General features: G+C 38.2%; 1 protein-coding gene across 4 annotated transcripts in view; it reads right to left on the bottom strand.

Annotated features, from left to right (window-relative positions):
- Positions 1 to 11343, bottom strand: part of LOC139446691 (protein bicaudal D-like) — a 53359-nt gene extending 42016 nt beyond the window's left edge. For 3 of the 4 annotated variants that reach the window (XR_011651925.1, XM_071227963.1, XM_071227962.1), the window contains exon 1: positions 10858 to 11341. Coding sequence is in view for 3 of the 4 variants with exons in the window: in XM_071227963.1 (XP_071084064.1) it covers positions 10858 to 11073 (216 nt within the window). In the remaining variant the exon portion in view is untranslated. Of the gene's footprint in view, positions 1 to 10857 lie in introns of all 4 variants that reach the window. The other variant, XM_071227961.1, reaches the window with a different exon arrangement.
- Positions 11344 to 12274: the final 931 nt, after the last annotated feature.

Raw genomic sequence — 12274 nt, 5'->3', positions numbered from 1 at the left:
TTTCTGAGTGTGTGTTTACTCCTTCATCAGGTGATGAAGGAGTAAGCATATTCTCCAAAACATTGTGTTCCTCATAATAAAGAAGTTGACATCCATAAATTCACTTCCTTATTGGCATCGCACATCTTCAATTGATTCGTTCACCACGTGCATCAAATCTTGTACACACAACATCTTGAACTGCACATGCAACCTCAACGAAGTGTGTTTGCTGGTTGGCCCCTCATTAGCATTGAATTATTTATTATGTCAAAGAAAGACCTAGAGAGCATGTATTCATTTTTTTCCCCCATGACATCTACACCAAGAATCAGCCTATTTTTAGCAATACAAACAGCTCATAACCAGACCTAACACTCCTTCAACAGAAAGGCCCACACCTACTCAACAGCTGCCCATAGTAGTGACATTACACCATATATGGACATGGCCACTACAGTTTAAAGATTCTCCTGATAAATATTTTCAAAACATGTTGATAATGTTGCTGTTGCTGTTGCTGCTGATGTTGTCCATGTTGATGATGCTTATGACGATATTCAAAATGGTGTTGATGTTCATGACAATGTTCATTGTTGATGATGTTTTCCTAATGATGTCGATAAACATTTCATCATCAAGGTAAAGAATCACACTGAGATAGTGAGAAGTGCTCTATCCAGACGACACGCCAGATGTTCCTTACTACATATGTACCTGATTTAGCTGGCTCCATGGACTGCCAGTCAGATAGCCCAACATGACAAGACAGACTTTTCAATAAGACATTTCCTCCGCCATGTTAGTAGGCCAACCTTAATCAATCTCAGAGTTACAATGGCGCCATTCCCTCATAAACTGATGTTTATATTACATATTATTACTTCCACAAATACATAGCTTGGTATTAAATTTGTCAGGAAGTGTATATAAAAAACAAATGACATAATACTGCCATTGAAAACAAATAAACTGAATCAATTAATTCAAAGTTTGAACTTGAAACGTTTTTGACATTTGTTTGGCTGTTTTTAATTTCAAATGCCAAATTTCATCACCCATCCTCACCTCCTACCTTTCTAAACATCCTAGCTATCAATCATTTTATTAGGGTGATCAAATCTTAATGGGAACTTTACTCATAATGAGAACTACCCGTTTACCATGTTTAGTACGTTCATGAATTGTTTATGTCGGCACTTATCTGTAAATCACATGCAGATGACGCAGTGCTCATGGTGACGTGTGTTACATCCTTAAGCATGGTGAAGTTTATTGCCATGCTATTGAAATCTACGGACCCCTAAATCTTTAATTGTTCATATTAGGGCATCCGTGAAGATCTGGGATAGAATAGGTCTTCAGCAACCCTTGCTTGCCATATAGGTGACTACGCTTGTTGTAAGAGCGACTAACGGGATCTAGTGGTCAGGCTAACTGACTTGTATGAAGCATGTCGTCGTGAACCAATTCTGTGGATTGATGCTTAACATGTCAATCACTGGATTGTCTGGTGCAGACTTGATTATTTACCGACCATCGTCATATAGCTGGAATATTGCTGAGTGTGGCGTTAAACATTTAAACAACAAACAAACAAAATCATATTAGGGTTTAACATGGACCCTTGACTTCCATGTAACTTTCAAACATTATCAGGCCGTCATCAGGCTTCTAGAGCAGAATATACCCTGTCAGGACTCAAACTTGGATGTTCTGGACCTCTAATTACAGAATTACATGGTGGCATGGTGGAAGGGAAAAAAATATGGTTTAGGGATTGCGGGACAAAGACTACATTGGGACCAACCATCTAGTTTCCATGCCTGATTGTCCACAGCCTGATGTGCCGATGACTCCCATAACAAAAGCCAATCAGATGGCAGCCCATGTTGTTCCAGAACATACACTGTGTATGTTAGTGATCTAGCAAGGAGCTACACAACATACCCTTCTACAACCTTTCAAGCAGTACACACCACTCAGTAGACAAAATACATTCCTCATCCAAACTATTTTCATGGTGCTGATTTAATTAACAGAGCTGGCTAGACTAGCCCATATATAACTAAGATTTGCTTACGTTTTATAACATACATATACTCCACAGTCCTGGTGCAAGACTAACCCTCCCAGTCCTGATTCAAATGACTCCACAGACCTGTTCACGTAGATTGTGCTAATCATATTAATTACATGCAAGTTATCACAACAGTAGCAGTGAAAGGAACTTGTCTATGTCAGTATTGCTGGACTACATCACAAGCACACAGAGGGAAGGATGCCCTTAACCATATTAACATGTGGCAGACCACTTCAGGTGAGGACAATGCTAATTTCATTCTCTATAAGACCCAAACAAACTATTTTATTTCTGGTACCATTACCTTAAAAATATTAGTGTAGAATGGTGAAAAAAATAAAGTTACGTTTGACCACTTTCTAAAAGACATTGTGTGTTGATATAATAATTATTTTACACATGACAAACATCTTTGTTGCAAGTGAAATGTGGGGTTGGTCTGGTTACCAGAGATTTTTTGCTCTTTTTTTCACAACTCTATGGAGAACCATACCAGCTTACCTGAATTAATGAATACGTAATGGTTTAATTCAATTCCCTTAGACAAAGAAAGTAATTAGACTTTCTAAAACAACAAATTTCTGTTCCTTTAATGAAAATAATCACTGGATGTATCCAATGACAGTGTAGTGAAACAAGAGACCCCCACACTCCCTGGTTGTGAGGAGAACAATGCACCTTCTGTATTAGTTCAGGTATCATTAAAGGTAGACACTCAGCATGACCACACACCTTTTACTTGTGGAGGTGTTATGTTCACCTGTGCTAAAGAGATCATGATGTAATTTGATCATAATGTAATTAGATCACCTTTATAATCACCTGTGCAAACAAGGTCCTAACGTAATGTGATCACATTTATCATATTTATAAACTCATTTTGAATCTGATTTAATTTAATTCCACATTGATAGACTTTTAATAATTAATCTTACAAAATAAATTATTTCTGAAAAGTTTATATTATATTGTAACCATGGTAACAGATGCAACGGATGTGTCAGGTATCACGCAGAAAGCATTTCCCATACAGAATCAGGCTAGCACTTAACTATGGAATATGACACTCTGACATTAGCCATTAATAAACCATATTAAAGATTTACAAGAGTCACGCTAGATATTGGACAAACAGGCAGCGTGGAGGCGGTCTCCTGTCAGGCTTGATGTTCAAACACTTTCAAGGAACAGTGTCCAGTGTTGACGAACATGAAAGCCATTATAAGCTATAAACGGCAAAGGTTTGAAGCTTTACAATGACCCCTCTGAACCTACTTAGGAAGACCGGGTCCTACCTTCCCAGCAGGTACACATTAAAGAGACATACCAACAAGTGAGAGTCTATCTTAATTCGTAATCCCTGAAGAACACTACTACCTGGGCAACCACAAACTTAGTATTAACCCCTTCACTGGTGAGTTGTGACTTACAGTACATCAAGGTCAGCGGGCAGACAAGCTTCCAGCCAAAACTAATGGAGAACTGTAATGTGTGTAAGGACTGGTATTCCTTATGAAACATATAGGGTATTTGGATTTTCTTGTCAAATGTTTTTTTCCCTTGAGTGACCTGACAAATTTGATATTTTTGTGAGGGGTGCATGAAAAATAACAGTTTAAAGCTTTCCAATTTAAGGTAGCTCTTGTCATTTCACAAATATGCAAAAACACCCAGAACGGTACATCTAGCCTACATAGTGCATCAAGCATGGTGCTTCCTCAACATGTTGCCGACCTTAAACAGTACATACATATTCCATGGTTATCTCAATGGCTGTCATAAATCATTGCTGTTTCTATAGAGCAACAGACTTACACATGACCAGTTTTAGGGATCACCTGTAGAAAAATATACACACTGATTGAGGGCACATGAAAATCATATTAAGGTAACCATGTGGGAGACTTTCTGTTAGTCAACATATGCCTTAAAAGGCAGGAATCTGTATGTAGAGTAAATATGGAAAAAGCTGAACATTTCTCTCATAAAGAATGGTTGGTTGGTTTGTTGTTTAACATTGCACTAAGCAATATTCCAGCTATATGACGACGGTCTGTAAATAATCGAGTCTGGATCAGGCAATCCAGTGATTGACATCACGTGCATCGATCCACACCATTGGGATACGATGACATGCATCAACCAAGTCAACCACCCCATCCCGTTAGTCGCCTCTTACGACAAGCATGGGTTGCTGAAGACCTATTCTACCCCGGATCTTCACAGGTCCTCTCATACAGAAGTAAATAAAAAGTTAAGACAGTATTACAAATATGAAACATTTTCTTATGCCTTAATGTTTGTTAAATTGTATGTCAATGATTGATAATCAACCAGATTGGAACTGTCTTACAATTTAATTCATCTGCAACTTTATCCCAAAAATATATAACATTACCATCAGTAGACTGAGCAATACTTATCAACATGATCAATATAAAATAATACCCTAAATATACAAATAACACTCGCCTATATACAAGTACCACACGGCTACATACCCATCTATTTACCAACATATCTGTAATATCTGAATACCCATCAATATACATAAAATACCAGTAACGAATATCTATCCTTTAAGATTTGTAATTTATTCATGGCAGTGTCAAGGACGTCTCAAGGAAATGCAGAAAGGGTTAATAATATAAAATATATCATAATGTGAAATCGGTAACGCTGTACAATCGGTAACCGAGATTCCCGTCACGCTTTACTGAGGCCAGGTTGGTTAAATTCCTGTCACTGATAGTTCTTCAGTACAAGAGGATTATGGGATTGCTTTGGGTCTCGAACTGTCACTTTATGATGATTACATTGAAAGTAGCCTTGAATAAGTGACTAGCCAAGCACAGCAAGGGTTAAAGTTATGAGTATTGTCCTGTTGCTAAGGTAACAATGCATAGTGTTTCAACGAAATAAAAAAAATGCTGTACTATTAACATGATTAACAAATTGTTGGAATCTTTTTAAAACACCTTAAGTCTTTTTTTAGCTTTTCACATTTACACATACCACACCAGAATAAATTCTTTGAATAGATCAGGCATTTTAACAAAATAATATCATCACAAATCAATACATTGACACTTCCATACTAACCAGATAGTGGATAAAGCTGACATTTATTATAGTCATTACAGAATTATTCTCATATATCAGTATCTTCTGCTGACAAATTACACTTAACAATATTTGGCTTAAGTTCAGAAATATTTTCATTGTAACAATCATGCATCAATATTCTTATGTTGTGCAACAATACAGTATTGACGACAAACATTCTACATATATTTCTTAATCACACCTTCAATGGTTTTAAGCGCTCATGTGTCTCTGTGTGTATTTTTGTCTTATCGTCTTTCAGCAAAATCCCAACAATAACTTGCACATGGTGTGACTGCATTAAGCAAATGACATAAATAATTATTCCAGTTGTAGAGCTCTAGTGAATCCACACCTAAAAGCATGTCCATTTTAATTAATTTGATTCTGCTTTTTCATTCTTTGCAATCAACTTCTTTGAGCCTCTCAGCACCTAAGAGAGTAATAAAGCCCCGCAAGTCTCCTGCTTGCCGCCTCACAAGTTATTCAGGTCCGAAGTGTAGTGTTGACCTAAGCAAAATGCCATACAAGACTTTTTGTAGCAGTGTTTGCCAAGTCTTGAACAATCCTGGAGAATATCCCACCACTCTGTAAATTTAGAATTGTGACATTCCAGTGTGAAGTAATTAAAAACTTCAGGAAATACACGTTTCCACGTTGTTGTGGAACTAGCCATCAGCTTCACAAAAGTAAGTCCAACTTTCCCATTACCATGATTACCGCAGCATGTAGCTTCGCAGCTTAATCTTACTCCAGTAGACTAACACCCAGTTTCTGAAAACTGAAAATTGTGATGGAAACAAATAATTCCTTTCAAATTTAGCAACATTCCAGCAATATCATGGCAGAGGACACTAGAAATGGGCTTCACACATTGTACCCATGTTGGGAATCGAAACCCGGGGTCTTTAGTGTGACGAACAAACGCTTTAACCACTGGGCTACCCGACCATCCCCAAGTGTATTTTTAGATAGACTGACATATCTGATTATCCTGATCAGAAGTTGAGTAGTATAGACCAGGGTGATGTTGTACACAACAACCTCAGCACTACGACTGTCGTAAATCTGTGTTAATGTATGGGAGTTACGATCATCTTAGCGCTAATATCACTTTGAACAACGGCAGCTAGGAGTATACTCCTTATGAAAATAAAGTGTGTAAAAATCAAGAAATCTAATTCCTCTGCCTCAGCTCTTCCACAGCATAGCTCTGTCCTGTCTACAGCTGGTGCCTGTCACAGTCCACTGAACATCAGGTTAAGCTGGAGCAGATTGTAGATTCTTAAAGGGAATGCAATGTTTGTGATGCAACTCATATTGGCACCAGATTTGTTTGTTCATATGATCCAACCTTGTGTCAAGCTGGGCAGTGGAGGAGGAACTGTGTGACGTCTGCTGACCACCTGACCGTACTCTTACAAAACAAGATCCATCTGGATGCAGACATTTTCTGGAAAAGTTACTGAGTATGTGGAGATCAACTGGTCATCTCTCTCTTACAAGAGCCTCCACCTGTGTCATAAGTAGCAGACAGAAACACCATAACCGAGATGAGGTGAAATGGGATTTAACGTCACATTCAAGTTTATTGCACTGTGTGTCTGCGTCTGCTTGTGCCAGTCCGGAGTTACGCCATTTTCATAGTCAGGCCTCAAAGTTTAAATTTTTACCAAGTACCATATCATGATATGGCTACAAGTATTTTTTTCCAGGTAGGCAGTGTTAAAATCAGGATGTCAAGCCAATACTGTAGGTAGCCAAAAGCATTTGAAATGATCTTTTATCAAATAACTATTACAATATGTACAGCACTAGTCCTGGAATTGTACATTAGTGGAAACTGTACTTGTTTTTTGTTACTTTTGACTCGAAGAATGATACAATTTGTGTTAATACATGTATATTATAGGCATTGTCATCTATAGTAAAGTACTAATTACATTAATATTTATGTATTTGGGTTTATTGTCGACTTTAAGGGGAATTATTTGCGAGTACAATTATTAGCAGACATGTTTTCCAATACTTAGGAAGACCGGGTCCTACCTTCCCTTTCCAATATCAGCTGTTATTTATTTTTGTGTCTACAGATGTGTAGCAATAGAATTTAGTCGCCACAAGATATTTTTAAGGTAGTCATTTGGCTACCTCTGAATTTGAGACAGAAGACATGGTAGACAAACTCAAATTTAGGTCGCATTGGCGACCGTTTTAGTCGCAACTTTGAGGCCTTATAGTGCTAGCTCAGGGAAACAAATACATTTTAACGTTTTTGGTATGATTGGACCACCAGGGGGTGAAACCATAGACCTTTTTCTACCCTCTACACCATAGAAGTGACCAGAGCAAGTTATTGCTTGACATGTCCCTTGTGTCCACTTACAAGATTACACTAAACAAACATAAACGTAACAAAATTGTTTAGGTCAGTCAAATCAAACTAGTCAAAGGAGTGATCTGAAGCATTACACCTTTCACGAATTAGTGGGTTTGGAATGAAGCAACGGGTGAATGAGTATGAAGCTTGGAAACACGAGGGTTTCACATCACACATGGGAATCAAACCCAGAGCTTTGGCGTGACAAACACCACTGCACCACTTCAGTAAGGAAGTCTTATCTCTTCTATCCAATCATCTTGGCTAGCCACCAAATTCAGTCACGCCACAAATAAACAGACTCACTTGTGCTGACTCTATGATAATCACGTATGGTACAATATTGATCAAGCTGATTACTAGGGCTGTGTATTAGAGAAATATTGTACTGCAATATACATGTATTGTGATACAGTTATGGGTTTTGTGCTACCTCTTGGGATATATCGGGTGTTGAAATGTTTGACAGTGAATCACACTGTTTGTACATGCAGATCCAGTTTTCTCCATACAAAAAGTAAATATTACTCAGCACGGTCAGTGGCTGCCATTTGGTATTGTCACGGATTCAGGGGAGATAACAATGTGAGAGCAAAATCACTTTCACCTCTGCGCCATTTTGTCCATCAATGTCCAAGGGAAACATCCTTCGTGAATGAATTTGTGTAGGTATTAAGGCTAACGATACAAAATAATTACGCAACTTGTTACATATTTTTTACCCAATATACCAGAACACAGAACAAATATTCTAATCTGCATTGTTTGTTTGGTTGGTTATTTTACGCCGCGCTCAGCAATATTCCCGCTATATGACGGCGGTCTTTAAATAATCGAGTCTGGACCAGTGATTAATATCATGAGCATCGATCCAAGCAATTGGGATCGATGACATGCTTCAACCAAGTCAGCGAGCCTGACCACCCGATACTGATAGTCGCCTTTTACGCATTGTTTGGAAAGTGTAAAGCAGTGTACTGGTTATACTGTACACTCCTGCTGATTACCTCGCCTTTGTCGCCTCCAATATTTGTCTCACATGGTCTCAGATAAGAATATAAGGAAATGGCAGTTCCATTAATATGAGCAGAGCAGTTTGTATATTTTGAATATTATCATGACAAAGGCCATAGACATTTACCACTTTGGTTGGTTTGTTGTTTAATGTTGCACTATAAGACAGCAGCCTTTAAATAATGGAGTCTGGACCAGACAATCCAGTGATGAATATTGTGAGCAGCGATCTACACCATCTGGGTATGATGACAATCAACCAAATCACGTAGCCCTACCACCAGAACCATTTGGAGAAAAAGCGACCAGTCATCCAAACATCACTGTTCTGTGGTAGGATGTACACAATGGAAAGAGTGTTACGTCTTACTGAATTTTAAGAAATCTTTTCCTACCTACCAAATATGAAATGACCAACCATAAAGACCAACAGTATGATAAAAGTGTCTACAACGTAAGATAATAAAGCCTTATAACTAGTAAGCCACATGTGAAGGAATTGAATTAAGTTGTAGTGAGTGAGTGAGTATGGTTTTACGCCGCTTTTAGCAATATTCCAGCAATATCACGGCAGGGGACACCAGAAATGGGCTTCACACATTGTACCCATGTCGGGAATCGAACCCTGGTCTTCGGCGTGATGAGCGAACGCTTTAACCACTCGGCTACCTGACCGCCCCGAATTAAGTTGTAACATGTTAAATGTGAAGATGACCCTAGTCTGTCACTCAGACCCTTGAGAATTTATAAAAATGAGTCCAACTCAAGTCTAAATTGATTTGACAAGTCTAGATTCCTTCAGCTCTGGATTGTTCCCGGCTCCTTTTGTCTTTTATTATTTTTATTTTGAAGAAATATATTAATAAACAAGATACTTATTACTAGGACTAAATGTCAGTGTCAGCTAACCCTGTAGTCTACTGTAAGTGTAACCTGAAACCATGAATGACTTTTACAATTTTCATCTGACTCCAGAAGGAAACAGGTTACCACGTTCATGAGTTCTGTGACCCATTTCCTGTCACGCTCAGTTGAACACTCCTTTCGTGGTAACTGACAATAACATGACACACTTTGAGGGGAAAATGCCCCTCCACCATTTCACATTTCAAAGCCTGGCTAACTTAAGGCCTGAATTATTAGACATATAAAAAACACTTTGAACTTGCAGTTTCCAGTTTTAAGTAATAAGGTCATGCGATGATCCTGATGATTAAAGTTATGTTACACCAGACAATATTCAAGCTATATGATGGCAGTCTGTAAATAGTCTAATTTAGACCAGACAATACAGTGATTGACATGATGAGCATCGATCAGTGCAATTGGGTTACGACAGTTGGTGCCTGAACACCAGCTCCTGTTAGTAGCCTCTTACGACAAGCAAGGGTGTCTGAAGACCAATATTAACAAGATTCTTCAGTTAGAAGTTCTGAATGTATTTGATCCACACACACAAGAACAACAAAACCCTATTTCTAACACTGGTCATATTTGAACATCATCATACATGAGAAAACTCAAGATATTCATCACGACTAGTAGTGACGGCTCTATGTTCACTACAGCTGACATGTTTTAGTGTTACATAGTTTTGGAGTTGACTCACTTCACCTCATGCATACTTAGCATTATTGATAAGGCACAGTGTAGTTCAACAGGTGTTGCTAAAGACTGGTGCTATTTACACACGGATGACACCCTCTAGACAAATAATAAGTACCATTTCTCATATGAAATAAGGTTCGGTTTTGTTTTTTTCCCTTAAAACAAGCTTCCTGTGATTAAACATGACAGAAAATGATTTTTGTTTCAAGAGGAAGAATGATTATTTAACTGTTTACATAAACGCCAAATTGCAAGAACATAATTGGAGATTAATGAACAAGAGAGTAAAACAATCTAAAAGAAACACAATTTTACATTTTCGATCCTTATCGCCACTTACAACAGATGTAACGTACTTGGCCAATTCACAAATGTTGAAATGTCAATTCTGACGTCTGACACAGTGAAGAAGCATGGTTCACAGGCCATATATAGGGCCTCCATACGTAAAGAAATTGCCCGTACGATAAACTTGAATTTCAAGAAATAAATCTCCGTGTAAACACGCAACCAACGGATTCTGTGACCGACCGGGTCCAACTTCAGAACTTGCACTGCCACAGGAAGAGAATCTCGAGGCCCATGATAAACCGTGAGACAATTTCAGGGCATCACCGCACCCAATGGTCGGCCAGCGTTCTTCACACATAGCTTTACGTAGGGAATAAATATCTTATATCACACTTACCTCTTTGGCACAGTCTAATTCCGCTTTTACTCCTTCATAAATAGATTCGAGTTCTTCAAACTGTTGTTGAATCTGTTGTTTCTCCTCGAGAACAGCCAAGCCATATTCCGCAGCCTGCAACTTCTCCTGGGTCGTTTCAGCGAGATCAGCTTGTAGCCGCTCAACCTCTCGTCTCAGGTCTTCCAAACTCATGTCTGGGCTAACAGGCGTCGTCATTTTGGCTGCCCAGGTATGGAAGACCTTTGAAACGCGAAAACTTGATTAAAATTTGGAGATTCATAGAACCTGGAGTATCCTTTCACCGTCCGCCATGTCGTCTCTTAATTATGCAGCTATGCTTTGGTCACGTGACCTGCCAGGTCGGATCGTCTGCTCTAAACTCCCACCGGTCCGATTAATTAACTTTATTACTGGGATTGACCACTGTTGTATGACCAGTATTTCAAGCGTGTGTTTGATATACTGAAAGTAGGGGCTTGGTAAAACAAAGCTGCTCCATGTAACCACAAACCCGCATGGCTTGATTATCAAAGGGAAATAACTCCCATATTATACCGGTTTTCCATGATATCATTACCAGATATTCTATAACGTTCTACAATTAGAACAGTGTTTATGACACATACATTACATATTTCACATTGTAAGACATATTTTTCAAGATATGTTGCAAATAGGTCGAATTCTGAATAAGCAATATACTGATTAGTATACAGTTTCGTATTATTTATCTAATTTTCAGTTCATTGATTGAGTTATGGCTCGTAAAAGCTGTATACCCGTGGGAATATTTTTACAAACACACAGGACTTGTCTAAAACTCTTACATCTAAATCTGTATGTCTAAACAGATAAATATCCAGTATTACGTGTACCATTTATTACTTTGCCATTAACCAGGGTGTAAGTGAGACTTACATGTAATATGATGTCATCACACACATTACTCATAGAAAGCGGTCGCCATGGGAGTAGACGTGCACCACGTACTCGGAGAATATGTAGAAAATGAAACAAAAATGATGTTGAAGATGAATTCCTCTTTGTTTGATGGGTCCAGCACTAGACCTAAGGACAAATTATTTACCCAAATATAGATATAAACATCCATCTGTGTATACATTTATTGAATTATTGGTTTGTAAGAAAAAGAAAATCATTAAGTTGTCAGGGAGGTTTATGTATGAATCATAAACATTTAAAAAATGTGCTACCTCGTCTTCTTGATTTTAACAAACTATGAACTGACCAGAGGCCTTTCGTGGCTTGTGTTGATAAAGGAATCTGTCTGTCCGTATTGACCTCCTGGCTTAAATATAATCCTTGTGTGTCGATAGAATGGTCACTAGAAAACATATCACACTTCGTTTTACACCCTTAATTATCAGGGTAACATTCCACAATGCATTTTGTGCTA

Source organism: Haliotis cracherodii, unplaced genomic scaffold (assembly GCF_022045235.1).
Source record: "Haliotis cracherodii isolate W230 unplaced genomic scaffold, xgHalCrac1.p SCAF_6, whole genome shotgun sequence".
Lineage (NCBI taxonomy): Eukaryota > Metazoa > Mollusca > Gastropoda > Lepetellida > Haliotidae > Haliotis > Haliotis cracherodii.
The sequence above is the reverse complement of the archived record's forward strand: the minus strand, read 5'-3'. Positions and strand labels throughout refer to the sequence as shown.